This window comes from Nicotiana tabacum, chromosome 16 (assembly GCF_000715075.1).
Source record: "Nicotiana tabacum cultivar K326 chromosome 16, ASM71507v2, whole genome shotgun sequence".
NCBI classification, from domain to species: Eukaryota; Viridiplantae; Streptophyta; class Magnoliopsida; order Solanales; family Solanaceae; genus Nicotiana; species Nicotiana tabacum.
The window spans coordinates 131,262,657-131,280,144 of record NC_134095.1 but is presented as its reverse complement, the minus strand read 5'-3'; the positions used below and the strand labels follow the sequence as shown (position 1 = coordinate 131,280,144).

The following is a 17,488-nucleotide window of genomic DNA, read 5'->3' as shown; positions in this document are numbered from 1 at the left end:
CGGAGGAAGTAAATTTAATTTAATATATGTTTTTTTCTGGAAAATATTTTTCATTCACCGACCAAATAATATGTTCAATAGAACATAAAATATTTTTGATGGTAAATGCTTCTGTCATACCAAACGCAGAAGAAGAAAACAAAAATTCTTAAAAAAACAAAAAACAGAAAAATTTTGAGCTTTACTTGTTTTAACACTCCAGGTGACGAGCCTAACACGTGCTCTAAAACAGCGGCAGACAGGAAAAGTCCTTTTAGCCGTTGCATAAACCTTAACGCTTAACAACCTAAAATAAATTTCCCCCGTCGTTTCCAATCTTCGTCTATTCTTTTGCACCTCTGCAATTCTTCGCCATCATCGCAGTTATCGCCGAGTTTTGGCGACAAAAAATGTCGCAAACCCTAGTTTCCCCTTTGATACGCATTGTACAGACAACACCCACCTCAATTGCGAACCCAATAAGGCCAAATTATCATCGGCCACCGTCTACTTTTCCGGTCATCTCCCACCGGCAACTCCCGGTTCAGCGTTTACAGTCATCGCGCAGTAAATTGAGGAGTTTCTCAGCTCATGCATTTGATCTCAAAGGTGGCCAAGGGTATGTTTTTTTTTTCTTCCAAAAATTACTGTAGCTTCTATTCAAACTCATCCTATGTGACAACATAGTTGCATTCATGCTTGGTTAAATGATGAGGGTTGTTAGGTTGAAGATCGATATAAAATAAGTCTAATTATGTTAAATTCTCTCAACACTGAATTTATTGGCATGTGTGACTTAGTGCGGTGTGTACACCAAACCAAGCAATTTAACCTTGGCAGTTAAAAGTTAAAGTGATAATACCACTTAAGCATGATTTTACTGATAAATGTGCTGATGAAATCATACACAAGATTTTCATTAATGGGTGTCAAAATATAAAAAATTGAACATATGAAGAAGCCAAGAGGATTTAACATGTGGTATATATACATATTTTTGTTTACCAAGGGCTTATGTAGTGGGTTTCAACTAGTTTGGATTTGAGATATAGTTGATTGATTGGCTAGATTGAATTTAGAACTATGTTTTCTCCATCGGTATAAGGGGTTTATGACTTATCCAACTTCTATAATGGAGGACAACTCACTGATTCAATTTTAATATATTTTTCCCTTCAGATTTCTGGAAAAAAGCTATTTTGGAAGAGAATCAGGAGAATCTTTGATCTTTATTAGTCGAGCATTATTTTGGATTTACCTTTCTGTAATTTAATTAAATTTCAGCAAGAATTGATGTTTTCAATTTGCTCTTTGACATAGTCAATCTTTTTCTACTGATTATGAGCTTACAGTATGCTCTTTGCTTTGCAGAATGAGTGAATTCCATGAGATTGAACTCAAAGTCCGGGACTATGAATTGGATCAGTATGGTGTTGTAAACAATGCTATTTATGCAAGTTATTGCCAACATTGTAAGGTTTTCTGTTTCAATCTACACTTAAGTGATTTACTCCTAGCATATTAATTATGTGCTATCATTCATCAAACAAAGATTATACCTGTGCTTTTTCTTTAATTAAAAAGGAAAATTCTGATCAAGGGAGAAAACTCTATCGGTAACTGGTGTTAGTTGAAATTAATGGAAAAGGATCTTTTATATCTGTTCTATGATACTTTTTGTGAACGTATAGTTAGCTCATCTGTTAGCCTTGATTATGGAATTTGTTTTCTCTCTCAATAACTTGAGATTATGTTATCTAAAATTTGAATAAGGAATATGATTTGCTTTGCTCTGCTTATTAGTATAATATTGTTGAATCCCAAGATCAAAGGGAATTTTGTGGTTAACAACTGTTTGAATCTTATGCTTTACACATACTGCATTTAAGGATAACAGCCTATATGCACTTTGTATGTGAACTTAAGAAAAATCGTCTCTATACGCACTTGGTTGCTGCAACTGTTATTTGCCAGAATTTTGCTCAATTGTAAATTATATCTCATATTGAAAAGGAGGTCAGTTTAATTAATCTAATGACATGTCTATTCAAAATGTTGTGACGTAATTGTCATGGATCTTTACCTGTGATGCTTAACCAAGGTTTATCACAAATTCAAGTCTTTCCAATGTAATAAGAACTATTATGCGTGATGTGTCTATACTGATTGAGAATCTTACTTAACCAATATAAATTTTATGGTTTTTCCATAAATTTATATCACATGTTGCTAGTTCCTCCACTGTTGTTGATTACTTCTTTGCTTTGCTCCACTAACTCTTTTCGTTTTCGTGGGAAAAATGACGTGGGAAAACGGGAAGTGCAAACTCAAATTTTTTAATCAAAGTTTTTTGTCAAGATCATTACTTCTAAGGATTTAGCATAACTCTTTATCTGTGTCAAAATCATTACTTTAAAGGATTTAAACTAGCTCAATAAGAAAACTAATTTAAACTAACTGCTGAAGATAGTTTCTTATGGTAAATTCCAATATTGGGGCTAGTGTATGTAATAACCCAATTTTTTATATATACTTATTAATTATGAGATTGGATAATTAATTTTATTTATAATTATTGGGTCAAACACTAAGTGGAAGAAAATTTATTATAATATATAAGATAGTGTATTAAATAAGTGGCTAGTGGACCAATTACATATTACAAATTGAGAATTAGAGGTAAGTAACTTTAGTTATTATTTAAAAGGTTAACAAGTGGGCTAAGCCCATCCTTTTTAATATCCTCATGTCAGATTTATCTTAGGAATTATACTATGGTTACATTTGATAAAGAAAAAAAAGGAATCAAACGGTGAGGCCTCGGGATATTGTTGGTAACGTGAAAGAGCTAGCCTAAGGAATTTATAGTGTTAGTTATGAAAGTTAACTTTGGTTAATTACAGGTTGTTGTAATTCTTTTGTGAAAGAATTATAACGATGACAATAATGAATTAATGATGTTGTAATGATTGGAAGTAATTATTAAATAATAATTATATTGTAATAGTTGTGCAATGATTAAGGAATTAAAGATATGTTTGATTACAATTTGAGAAGAAAAGTTACGGCTTCTGCTAGTTCTGTTATGGTAATTTGTGACCCATAATGATTGACTCCAATGATTTAGTAATGATAATGAGAATGATTAGGAATAGAATAATTGTATAGGTAATAATTATGCCATGATTGATGAATTAATATGGAATGATTATAGAATTTGCTATGAAGCATTTTTATTGCTGATAACAATTTTGATTTTCACTCCTTTAAATTAGGGATATAATAATTTGCTAATAATTGGACAAATAATTATAGTAATTATTATATAAGGATGAGATTTAGAAATTGGTTGGAAAATCTATTTGAATTTACTGTTTCGGCTTTTACTAATTTTTAATTAGGAGATGTAATCAGTAAGCCATGATAGCAAATTCACATTCGGCGGTGGAGGAAAATTAACCAAACACCCTAACAAGTCTACGACAGCGTACACTATGTTCCAATTCTATCGCGGTGGCATACCTAATGCCCCAAGTATATTATGGCAGCGAAGAAATAATATTCAATGCTCCAACGCCATGGCATGAAGCCACACCACACAACAAATCAATCATTAAATAATTGCAGCATTTTAAATATTCACGGCTAGACAAAGACCACCGATTCTGCCAAGCACATGCTCGTCCCAATACGTGGACCATGCAGACGAAACATAATTTAAAAGCAGGATTTGAAAAGCTAACATCAAAACTTAAAGTCTCACTTATTTCGTTAACAAGAAGTTTTCCAACCTTGCAACGTCTAGAACACCAACCAAACGGCCTCCAATGGCCTCAATCTATCCAAAATATTGAATAACACATCCTAATTAGTCTTGGTGAATAATTTCCACAATTTTAGGACAAGTCAAAATCAAAGTCAATCCCCAGTCTAATCAATAAATATCTGTATACAATTGAATGTCAAAAGAAGCACTTTAGCATGCAAAATTGCCAAATAGTGGCTTCAGAAGCCATAACGTTGGCTTATACTTGATTCTTAAAAAAATATTTGTAATATTATTGCCACATGATTACTTCCTATCATGGCTTAATGATCACCTCTCCTACTTAAACTAGTAAAAGCCGAAACAGTAAGTTGATCAAGATTTTTCAACCAATTCTTAAATCCCATCCTTACATAATCATTGTTATAATTATTTGTCCAATCATTAGCAAATTATGATGTCCCCTAATTTAAAGAAGTGAGAAACAAAATTGTTATCAGGCAGTGTTGTCAAAGGCTCATTTAAGGCGCACTTAAGCCCTGAAGCCCAAAGAAGCTCAGTGAGGGCGCTTCGCCTCTCTTAAGCTGCGTTTTTGTCTAGGCAAGGCACTAAGGCGTACCCCTCATTTCCCATGAGTTCTATCTTGAAACGAGCAGTACTAAACAATAAATATTATCGGTAAATAAGTGTATTAATTGTTAAGGAAAATATTAGGAATGAATTTGTTTCTGTTTTGTAATATTACATATGTATTTTTACTTTTTCCTTAGCTGCGCCTTTTTTTATTAAAACCCACACTTTAGTTGCGCTTTGCGCTTAAAGCCCCAGTTGACTTGTCTAATTACCATAAAAGAAACGAACACTGTGTAGTAGCAGAAGCCGCAACTTTTCTTCTCAAATTATAAAATCAAACCTATCTTTAATTCCTTAAGCATTGCATAATCATTACAATATAATTATTATCTAATTATTACTTCCAATCGTAACATCATAATTTATTATTGCCATCATTATAATTCTTTACAAAAGAATTACAGCAGCTTGTAATTAACCAAAGTTAAACTTTCATACCTGACACAATAAATTCCTTAGGCTAGCTCATTCACGTTACCAACGATATCCTGAGGCCTCTCCGTTGAATTCTTTTTTTTCCCTTATCAAATATAACCTTAGTGTACCCGATTCTTAAGATAAATCTTGACATGAGAATATTAAAAATGGTGGGTTTTGCCCAGTTGTTAACCTTTTAAATAATAAATAAAGTCACTTACTTTTAATTCTCAATTTGTAATGTGTAATTGGCCCACTAGCTACTTATTTAATACACTATCTTATATATTATTGTAATTTTCCATTCGTTAGCTTAGTGTTTGACTCACAACAACAACAACTACCCAGTAAAATCCCACATGGTGGGGTCTGGGGAGGGTAATGTGTACGCAGACCTTACCCTTGCCCCGGTAGGACAGAGAGGCTGTTTCCGATAGACCCTCGGCTCAGAACGACGGAAATAAAGAAAAACAAGGAAAACAAGAAAAGAAAAGAAAAGAAAAGAAAAGAAGTATATAACACTGTACAACTTTTGGCGCATGAATTTTAGATTGACTGACAAACTGTACTGGAATTTGCAGGTGATGAAATTAACAACAACACACTCAGTATATTCCTACAGGTGGGATCTGGGAGGGTAGTGTATATACGCAAACCTTACTCTACCTAGTGAAGGTAGAGAGGTTGTTTCCAATAGACCCTCGGCCTGGTGATGAAATTAAATCTTTCAAAAATGCTCCCAAAAATAATTGAACAGTTACTTGTTCGGACTTTTAGTATATTATCAGGGCGTTCCTCTCAAGAAAGAACAATAAAAAGAAAAATATTCACATTTTAGTTATTCGGCTAGAACTTACAAGAGAGAACCCAGAGTCACCTTGCTAGAATTTTGTCCTTGACAGAGGCAAATAATAATATAAGATCATATGGAGACCATATCTTGGAACTCCAAAAGGTAATAACTATTGTTGATAACTCCAAAAGTGTTGTAAGCTTTGCCATTTGTCCAAGAGTGCATGTAGTTTTCTTTCCACTTGTAAATTTTTTGCCATGCACCAATCTTCTAAGAGTATTTGGCCACAAAGCTTCATGCAATAGGACTTGTAAAATTTCCAAATAATCTTTTGTGATGTAGTAATTATCAACAACAATCCCCCACATATTACAAAAGATTTTAGGAATATAAGAGTAAGACTTGTTGGATTTGTATGGTCCAAATGCAATAGGTTTGGTGTCTTCTAGAATATGAACCAAACTTAGACCGATAAAGCTTGACTCACAAAATTACTATGAAATATAATATTTCTATGAACCAATAATTCTTATTGTAAGTCAGAGATTTTATCAATAACATTTTGCCTCTCATAATTTTGTTGTTCAACCCGTGCCTAGTAATTCATGAGATCTCTAGAGACTAGGCCAAAATCTCATAGGAGCGGCCCCACTCCATTCTCATATAGGTGAATTCATCAAATGTATTCATTAAGAGTTATAACTCATCCTCTCAATTAGTAGCAGTTAAGCACTCTCTTTTAGTGTTTTAGTGTTAATGTTGACTTGTTATTACCCATATGAACCTGCTGCATGGGATCTTCAATCACATAGGTTGGGTTACCATCCTTATTGACAACTATCGGCCTTAACCCTATCTCCCTCGAGGTTTGAAGAATAAATTTTCTTCCCACAGGTTTAGTCAAAGGATCGGCCAAATTTATCTCTGACTTCACATAGTTGATGGAAATTATTCCATCTCTTAACAATTGTTGTATGACATCATATCTCAATTTCATGTATCTACTTTTCCAATTATAACATTTATTCTTTGCAATTGCTATTGTCGCTTGACAATCATAATGCATAGACATAGGAGGCAATACGTCCTTTATTAAAGGAATATTAGCTAAGAAGTTTCTTAGCCATTTAGCCTCTGAACCAGCGAACTCCATAGCTACAAACTTTGATTCCATTGTCGATCTAGCAATGATCGTCTGTTTACCTATGATCGTCTGTTTACCTGATTTCCACGATATTGCACCACCACCAAGGGTGAATACATAACCACTAGTGGATTTTGTCTCATCTGAATCAGAGATCCAGTTTGCATCACTGTACCCTTCTAAAGTAGAAAGAAATCCACTATATAAGATACCATAATTCATGGTTTTTCTGATAGGTAAGTTTATTTTATTGCTTCAGAAATTAGCACTAGGCTAGTGCTGCATATCTACATTGTGTGGTACCAAACCTCAGCTTCCTCAGTACTATCTACTGAGAAAACTGAGGAATTCTATCATTTTTTTACATCATTTCTACACCAAAACAAAATGAGAAAAGATACAAATTTAAGCTTGTAATTGAGTTCTGATTTGCTCAGGAAAACTCTCTACTCCTGTGTATCCATAGCCCCTACCAGATGCAAACTGGTACTATGTCACATATTCTTGTCCTTTGCCACTTCTTTTGCTGTCCTATAATAAAGTAGCTTCTTCACTATTCTTGGCATTCTCCAATGCATGTTAAAGATGCTTAGGAGTGCCACAGCTGTGAGGCCATTGAGCAGTGTAGAAACAGATAATTTGCGTCTTCTGCCTCCTCGTTGCTGAGTTAATGTCTTCCAGGAAACATCATTCCCCTATTCTGCAATTTGTGTTAAGTTAGGACTGCATCATGTGCAAGATCCAGCTGAACCATGCTACAGTTTCTTGGGCATTGGTTTTGGTGATGGCGGAAAGGATTGTGCTGTCCCTGTAGCCACAGGACCTCATAACTGGACTTTACAGAGAAGTTCCCTGTGTCACGTGGGGTCATTTAGAGAATCTGGTTCATTTGACAGTTGTTGTAGCTCTCCCAACTCTTATAACTAGTCACTCTTTCCAGCTCCTCATCCACGATAGGGAAAGTAGTCATTAATTACAACTGATCAAGGAAAAAGGAGTAGCAGTTGTTATCAATTTCAAAATGAGTCTTTTCCTCCATATATTTTTCCCTTTTTCTAGGAATACTAGTCTTTCTCATTTAAATTTGTTGTTATTCTGTATATGGACCTATCTACCTACCTCTGATATTACATAATACTGGGTATCAAAGGCATCTCAATGACCAATCCTTTTTAATAACTTTCCTCATAGTTATGACTTATTTTCAATAAATGAAACAGGTCGGCATGAGCTTCTAGAAAGGCTTGGCGTAAGTGCTGATGCAGTGGCACGCAATGGTGATGCAATAGCACTAACAGAGCTGTCACTTAAGTATCTAGCACCTCTAAGGGTATGACCCTCATCTACACATCATTAAAAACTAAAATATTTGCACCCAGAAATTTTAGACCTTGGGTAACATGTCCTAAATTTAAATTTTATGGCACACACACACACACACACACACACACACACACATATATATATATATATATGAATAGTAGAACTATGGATACATGTGCAAATGAAGGAAGATTGAAAGGTTTATTTGACATGCTTTCAATTGATTATTCTACAATTTTACATTAATATTATTTTACATAATTATCATCTGGCTCTAAGTTAACAATCTATTCAGACAATTTTCATTTGTGTTCTATACGACTCAGACTGAGTCATTTACTTGGGATGGGAGCAGTTACATTAGCTTATAATAAGTTTGATTGGCGGTAACTCTGGTTGATGTAGGAGCATTTTTTTTCCTCCTTTATCTAAACCATTTTTGGTCGACGGAGGGAGAACTTCTGATCTATTTGGGTCTCTGTCTAATGCTCAAATATTATTCATTAGCCTAAGGAACTGTGATTGTACAAGCCTCAGCATCATAACTTGGTCAAATATCTGTAAACTCCTTTTAAAATTGTCGTGTTGCATTAATTTCCCAAGAGCCTTAGGCTTCAAACTTGCCTGGGGCAACCTTGGAATATAAATATATCTAAATGCACCCCTGGGCTGTTTTAATATATGAGGAGTGTGTTGAAAAGACTTCTGCAGCCAACAACTGCCTCTAGTATTTCTTTTGAATCAAACATTTGCAGCTGCTTACTTGGTGACGCTACTGTAATTTATTTGAATTGCCAACCTATTCATCCCTTGCTTATCTTGACCTGCTAAGATATTCTTCTCGTCGAATTCAAAAGCTTTTGACTCTTACTCCAAATGTTACCGGAAGAATGGGAAAGAGGAGATAACCGGAGGGGAGTACCTTTGACATTTGGCATAGACGCATAGTGGTACTGCATCTAAGTATTTACCTCGTCATGGACTGGCATTCTATCTGATTAGGAACTTTGTCCTGTTAATGGTTCATGTATTTGTTCGTGTTGGCAACTGAATATAATTCTTTAGATAAAAAATATTACCGTACTACTTCAAATGTGACTTCAACTGGTAAAATAAAACTGCTTAATCTCTGTATGACTTCAAATGTGAACAGAACTGCTTAAACTTTGTGTTATGTTATCCTGTCTGTTATCATTTGTTTCATTGCTGGTTCAGAGTGGAGACAGATTCGTCGTGAAGGTGAGAATATCAGACTCTTCAGCTGTTCGTTTGTTCTTCGAACACTTCATCTTCAAGCTTCCAGATCAAGAGGTCAGTTGGCTCTATTATCATACTACTACCTACTGATGAATAATTCAAGGTCAAAAAAGCAAAGCAATTGTACACTACTCATTTCTTAATGTATCTTGTTAATTTTCCCAGCCTATATTGGAGGCAACAGGAACAGCAGTGTGGCTTAATAAAAATTACCGTCCTGTCCGAATTCCTTCAGAGTTCAGATCAAACTTTGTTCAGTTCCTTCGCCAGGAGGCATCTAAATAATGTGCTTATCTACAAAATCCAGAGAGTTCTTTCACTCAAAGATTTTTCAAGGTGCAAATTTGCTCTATTTTATATACTGGCCTTAAATATTTTGCAATGTATATATTCCTTTTCTCTTCTATTTTAGAGAGAAGGCATAGTGGATGGAATTAATGTGAAGTTCTCATTATCTATGGAGGACTCTTGTAATGTTGTCAACCGACCAATTATTATCTTTTAGTTGTGAATTAAACTACTTTAGGATGAAATGCTTGCGCAAATCATCAATATTTTGGTATGATATAAGGATGAAATGTTTACTCAAGATCACCTAAATTCTGTACATTCTTGTTTTTGAACTCCCTTTGTTCTAATTTTTAGTTTCCCATTGACTTTGATGATCAAATTGACCCATAACAAGTCAAAGCTAAGAAAATAACAATTAAGGACATACTATGAGCTTTCGTTGAAAAAGAGCAAATAGACTAAGAATAATTTGGAACAGTTAAAGTGGAACAGACTACAGCGAAACCTGTGGAACAAGTATATCAACACTTCTCGAAAAACCTGTGGAACGCGATATACATATTTAGATTCCAGAAGGGCGACAATATACTTGGAGGGAAGTGGTTATTGACTATATGAAAGCCAACATTAAAACTCACAGAACATAACAAAATAAAATATTCTGTCAAAAAAACATTCTAGACAAATAACATACCAGTAGTAATATTCACGTGTAGTCATACTCACTAATGTCAGATGTCAAATTATAGTGTCTTTCACATGTCACTTACCCTTTTTACACATGATATAATCCGGGAGGCTTGGAACAACAGTAAAATTATTTTCGAGGTGTAGAATCAACCATTGATACTTGCGTCATAGTAGGTTGCCTACGTTACAATCATTAGCTGCGGCGAAGCTAGGACTTTTACTAAGGGGTGTCAAAATTTAAGAAATTAAAGACACCGAAGAATCAATGGGAGTCAATGTATAATAAATATACGTAAAATAAAAAAAATTATCTAACCAAACAGTGTAAATTTCTAGCGAAAGGGTGTCATTTTTTACCCCTGGTTAAATGTGGCTCCGCTACTGCTTATTAGGGTGTGGCCTTTCCTCGAAACCTGCAAAAAAAGCGAAATGATTTATGTACGGGTTACCTTATTTTATACAATCTCCTTCAGCTTTCTCCCTTTTCTCCAAATTATTTTCTCTGTTTGAGGATTGGAGTCTTTTTATTTCTACAAGAACACATAACTTTTCTGCAGCATTAAACGATTAACTTAGAGATATTGTATATATTTAAAATGGAATTCATCAACGGATTTCAATCATTTTACTATAGGGTTTTAACTTAGCAATTTTCTTTTATGTTTTTACACAACTGGTGTTCAAATTGAAATTGTCAATCAATAAATTTTGAAGGTGTTTGACTCTCCACCATTGACAGCCATTAAAATGTCTTGAAGCTTTGAATTCGAATTTGGGTTTCAAAAACTATTATTTGTTTGGATTGGGTATTGTTGCAAATAATTGGGAGTAGTACTGTTTGGAGTTTGTATCTCAATTTTGAGGGTGTTTGGTGAAGACTGAATTTCAGATTGTATTAAAGTTGTATTATAATTGTATTTAAGAAGAAGAAGACATGACATACAATATACTTACGAAATTGTATTAAAGTTATATTATAATTGTATGTAAATTGTATTTAAACGGTATTCTGTTGTAGTTATATATATTTTTTATTTGAATGTTATATGAAAGTTGAAAAATAGTTATATAATATATGAGTCATTGTATGAAATTTGTATTTACGTTATAAATACTATTTTTACTTAAAGTTGTTGATATGTATCAAAATTGTATTAAAAGAGGAAATTTTGATTGAAATTCCAGAGAGGAAGAAGAATACACTACATATAAAATATATACAATTTTTTTATAAATTACATACGGAAGACATATTGTATAAAATTGTATGAAAATTGTATTTAAATTGTAGGAAAAATATCCAAAATTGCCCCTCTACTATACTATATTGTTTACTTCTGCGACCTGTTATACTATTCGTCCAATCCAGCTCCTACCGTTAATCAACTTTTAAAAATTACCCCTAACCCTAACGGATCTACATCGTGGCAGCTGACCCCTCAATTTTTTCCATGTCAGTTGCCAAGTCATTCGACTTTATATATATATATTTGACAATTCTTAACATGCATACATATTCGAAAAGCATTTAAATGCAAATGTCAACATTGTGTCCCAACTTTAGGACCCTTGATAAATAAAGTCAAAAGGCATATTATCCGGCCAATTCGAAAAATTTTATTTTGTGCCTCACACAACTGACAATAATTGTGTGAAGCCTCTTTTTTGTCTCACAACTGTGTGGTCCCAGAATTTTGTGGACCCAAATATGTAAGATATGAGTTCATAAATATGTGAGATAAAAAGAGCTCTCACACAACTAATGTAAGTTGTGTGAGGCACAAAATAAAATTACTCGGCCAATTCTATCTTTGTTCTTCTGGTCATCACGCTATCCAGTAAACTTGGTATGGTACTTTAAAGGGTATTATCGTACTTCAACTTTGAAGATAAAAGTTTTCTACTTTTATATTTGTAATAATAAAGACTCTTAAGCGGAAAACTGTTAAAACTCCTATAAATGTTTAAATTCCAGAATGACTATGACGACTTTTCTCAAGAAGGTACTGGGTACAATCCGATTTAAACTCGCAAAACACGACAAAATAAAACATTCCAATAAAAGTATGTATTTATCAATAAAAAGCTTAATATTCACGTGCAGTCCTACTCACCCATGCCGTGTCAGTCAATTTTTGATTTATTTCACATGCATGTTACTTTCTTTTTCACACATGGTTTAATATCCCTTCTGCTTTCTCTGTTTTTGCCAATTTTTTTTCTCTGTTCAAAAAAGGGAAATTCTCTCTTGGCAAAGTGAATGCATAATTATGAGCCTCTTAATTACTTTTATTGATGAGCTTCTGCATTACATGTGGGACTGTGGGTTGTTAAGGAAGAGGGTGATAAGGAATTTACTATCTTTTTTTCTTCTTTTTTTGGTTGTCTTTTCACTCTTTTGGTCTTTAATTATTTTAATGGGTTATTTAAAATTTTATCCATTGATAATTTTATGTCACACACTAGCGGTAAAAACCAAACTTTTCGTCTCCGCCCTTAATATCCAAAATTTTATACAAGTGAATTCATCAAAAATTACGATAGTCAACTATATAAACGTACGGTAGTATTGTATAAGTGTATCGATAAATAGAATTTGCGCACAACTCTTTTTTTGTTAATCACATATCCTAAAATGATTTCGTTTATTTATTAAAAAAAGTTGGGGAAACTAGAAATCAACAAGTTTAGCAATTTTAACCAAAAAAAAAAATGTAACCACAGCATTAGACGGTTGAAGTTACTATATTTTTGTCATTTTGTTAGAGATAAATGGGAAAAATGTTGGGCACTACCACTTTAAGATAGGCAAGGAAACAAAAGCTTCGAAAGTGACTTTCGAAGTTGCTACAAACAAGACACCGAAAGAAAAGAGTTACAAACTAAACTAATTAATATTAATAATTAAAGAAAAAGAATTGTACAACAAGCTAAAATTTTCAATACAGCACAAATTAACAATTTCAATATAAATTAAACTAAATTAAAATAAAAGATTACAAGTAATTTTGATAAAGCACACTCAAGTTTTATAAAGTATTATGAAAGAGAGAACTAAAATTTTCTTTATAAAAAGATTTGAATTTATTAAAAGTAAAATGGAGTTAACAAGAATACTTTTATTGGATTTAAGCAGCAGCAGCAACAACATCAATAGCAGCAACAACAACAACAACAACAATAACCCAGTAAAAAGTAAAATTTCACAAGTGGGGTCTGGGGAGGATAGAAAGTACACAGACTTTATCCCTACCCCGAGGGGATAGAGAGGCTGTTTCTGGAAGACCCTCGGCTCAAGGAGACGAAAAAAGAGACAATATATCAGTATTATCAACAGAAAATAATAGAAATAATGACAACAACATAAGAAACAGAGAATATATAAAAAATGCTAACAACAACTGGTAGATAAGGCCCGACACAATGAGAAACGGGAGATTAGTGTGAACATAACATTAACCTCTAGCATTCTAAGATAAAATCCTACCAGACTAGCCTAACACTTGTACACAGAAAAATGCTCAACTACCTCCGAACCTACAACCCTAATGCTCGAAAATCTGAAGCCTCGCCATATCCTGTCGGATCACCTCTCTCCAATACTTCTTAGGCCACCCTCTACCTCTTCTCGTACCCACCAAAATCAACCACTCACACCTCCTTACTGGAGCATCTGGGCTTCTCCTCCGTACGTGCCCGAACCATCTAAGTCTCGCTTTCCGCATCTTGTCGTCTATGGGAGCCACGTCCACCTTCTCCCGAATATCTTCATTTCTAATCTTATCCAGCGTAGTGTGCCCACACATTCATGTCAACATCCTCATCTCTGCTACTTTCATCTTCTGAATATAAAAATTTTTAACTGGCTAACACTCAACATATAACAAGGCCGGTCTGAAACCCGAAATATTGTTTCATAGGTGAACAACTCTCTAGTAGGATTGAGCTAAAAATATATAGGTTAATGATATATTAGACTGATTAAATCTAATTTTAAAATAGCCCCAGAGAAATGTTTTTCTAAAAAGGCCCAAAATTGGAGCCTCGCTTCCCACATCTTGTCATCCATAGAAGCCACGCCCACCTTTTCTCGAATTTCTTCGTTCCTAATCTTATCCATCCTGGTGTTCCCGCACATCCACCCCAACATCCTTATTTCTGCTACTGACATCTTTTGGGTATGTGAGTACTTAACTGGCCAACACTCTACCCCATACAACATGGTCGGTCTAACCACCGCTCTATAAAACTTGCCTTTGAGGAACAAAGGCACTTTCTTGTCACACAGTACTTCATATGCTAATCTCCATTTAATCTACCCCACTCTAATGCGGTGTTTGACATCCTTGTCTATCTCCCCATCTCCCTGGATAACTGACCCAAGATACTTGAAACTGCCTCTCTTGGGGATGACTTGTGATTCAAGCCTCACTTCCGTGCGCTTCTTCGGTTCTGCGCTGAACTTGCACTCTAGATACTCCGTCTCAGTCCTACTTAACTTGAAACTCTTGGACTCAAGGGCATGTCTCCATACCTCTAACCTCTCGTTAACGCCACTTCGCGTCTCATCGATCAGAACTATGTCATCAGCAAATAATATACACCATGACACATCCCCTTCAATGTAATGTGTCAGTGCTTCTATAACCACGACAAATAAGAACGGGCTGCGCAGATCCTTGGTGTTACGGCATAACAACTGGGAAATGCTCGGAGTCACCTCCCACGGTCCTAACCCGAGTCATATCTCCATCATACATGTCCTTAATCACCCTAATGTAGGCAACCATCACACATTTAGCCTCCAGGCATCTTAAAAGGACCTCTCTAGGGACCTTGTCAAATGCTTTCTCCAGGTCTATAAATACCATGTGAAAATCCTTCTTCCTATCCCTGTACTGCTCCACCAACCTCTTAATAAGGTGGATCGCTTCCATAGTCGAATGACTGGGCATGAACCCAAATTGGTTGTTGGATATAGTCACTGTCTTCCTCACCATCACTTCTACTACCCTCTCCCAGACTTTCATGGTATGATTTAGAAACTTGATACCCCTATAGTTGTTACAACTCTGGATATCACCTTTGTTCTTGTACACTGGAACCACCGTGCTCTACCTCCACTCATCTGGCATCGTCTTTGTCTTGAAAATAATATTAAATAGCCCAGTCAGTCACTCCACGCCAACTCTACCCACACACCTCCAAAATTCTATCGGGATTTCGTCTGGCCCGGTAACTCTACACCTACTCATCCTACGCATAACCCCCACGACCTTCTCGACCTTAATGCGCCTACAGTATTGGATTTAAGTAAAGAAAAGAAAACATAAGAGAAGTATGAAAACAAAGACAAAATAAAAAATTATTTGAGTTTGATGCTTTGAGAGAGGTACGAGAACTTGTGTCCCTATCTATATTTTGAACCCGTTTGATCACTGCTCTCCATCTTCAGTTTGTGTCAAATTGGTTCATGTTCTTTCCTTTTTTGGTCAAGTGAATTCAGATTCTGTTATATATATATATATATATATATATATATATATATATATATATATATATATATATATATAAATATATATATATATATATATATATATATATATATATATATATATAATAACTTTTTTCAACAAAGCGGGTTCAACTGAACCCCCTTCCTATATGTCACGAGCCGGATTTTCCACCGTTGGGATCGTGATGGCGCCTAACTCTTGAATGCTAGGCAGGTCAACAAATATGGTTCTAACACATTAATCATTAACCAAAACACTAATAATTATTAATTAAATCTAAACAAATATGAAGTGCGGAAATTTTATAACAATTCTAAACTCTAAAACACGACTACCCCAATGATCTGGTGTCACAATCTACGAACGTCTAAGAATTTATACAAATACAAGTTCAAGGGAAAATACATCTATTTTTTGGAATGAAAGAGAACAGGAACTAAGATAGAGGGAAGAGGACTCCAAGGTCTACGAACGCCGGCAGATCTACCTTGGGTCTCTTGTAGACTAAAGGCAGCAAGCTTAAACTCTAATCAGTATGGTCCAGTACCGGGATCTGCACAGAAAGTGCAGAGTTCAGTATTATTACAACCGATCCCAAGTACTGGTAAATGCCGAGCCTAACCTCGGCGAAGTAGTGACGAGGCTAAGACACGACAAACAACACAAACCTGTGCAGTTAAAGAATATACTAACAGAATAACAAGTAATAAAAACTAAGCAGAAATGAATGGGAAGGGGCAACATGCTATAGGGGTTCCAACATACAGAATCACAACAGTAAAGGAATCTAAATAGCTAGTACACTTGAACCGATAAAAAACAAATAAACACATCAAACAGAAAATGCACGGCATCACCCTTCGTGCTTTTACTCTCAATCCTCACCATGCAATCAATAATAGAAACATGCACGGAATCACCCTTCGTGCTTTATCACTTTTCCTCACCATATGAATAATAGAAATGTGGATGGCACCACCCTTCATGCTTTATCACTCTTCCTCACCATATGAATAATATAAATGTGCATGGCATCACCCTTCGTGCTTCATCACTCTTACTTACCATATGAATAATATTAATGTGCACAGCATCACCCTTCGTGCTTTATCACTCTTCCTCACCATAAGAAATAACAGAAACAATAATAACCCGGCAAGGGCATCACAATCAAACAACTTCGTTTCATCACTTAATTTCACAACAGAAATCTCAACTAGAGCCAATACTCAACCAATATCCAAAACCAGGAAAAACATAATAAGACTTGTTTAACATGAGTAATAACCAGTTTAAGCAGGAACAATACATACAAATAAACACAATGGTCACAAGTATAAGAGTTACCCGCATGCTATGACCCGACAACGACATATAGATACTCATCACCACACCTATATGTCGTACTTAACAACTAAACAAGTAGAAAATAATGCAACAATACCTAATCCCTCAAGCTAAGGTTAGCCACGACACTTACCTCGATTCTACGACCAAACTCAAGCCTTAAATACCGATTTTCCCTTAGTTTCCACTTCCAATCCATTCGTATCTATGCATAATTAACTTATTAACATCAATTAATGCCAAAGAAACCAATTCTAATGTATGATTATAGATTTCCAAACATTTTTCCAAAAAGTCAAAAATCGACCTCGGGCCCGCTTGATCAAAACTCG

The 17,488-nt window shown here is 34.9% G+C and overlaps 1 protein-coding gene across 1 annotated transcript; it reads left to right on the top strand.

Moving 5' to 3' along the window:
- Positions 1 to 218: 218 nt before the first annotated feature.
- On the top strand, positions 219 to 9,901 carry LOC107827593 (acyl-acyl carrier protein thioesterase TE3, chloroplastic). The gene is made up of 5 exons (XM_016654760.2): positions 219 to 598; positions 1,351 to 1,451; positions 7,953 to 8,062; positions 9,271 to 9,366; positions 9,478 to 9,901. Exons 1-5 carry the CDS (start codon positions 390 to 392, stop codon positions 9,595 to 9,597), a joined length of 636 nt encoding a protein of 211 aa, XP_016510246.1. The 5' UTR covers positions 219 to 389; the 3' UTR covers positions 9,598 to 9,901.
- Positions 9,902 to 17,488: the final 7,587 nt, after the last annotated feature.

Coding starts and splice junctions, on each gene's coding strand:
- LOC107827593 (XM_016654760.2), top strand. CDS start 390: ATGTCGCAAACCCTAGTTTCCCCTTTGATACGCATTGTACAGACAACA. Junction 1,452..7,952: donor TGCAAGTTATTGCCAACATT/GTAAGGTTTTCT, acceptor TAAATGAAACAG/GTCGGCATGAGCTTCTAGAA. Junction 9,367..9,477: donor TCAAGCTTCCAGATCAAGAG/GTCAGTTGGCTC, acceptor TAATTTTCCCAG/CCTATATTGGAGGCAACAGG.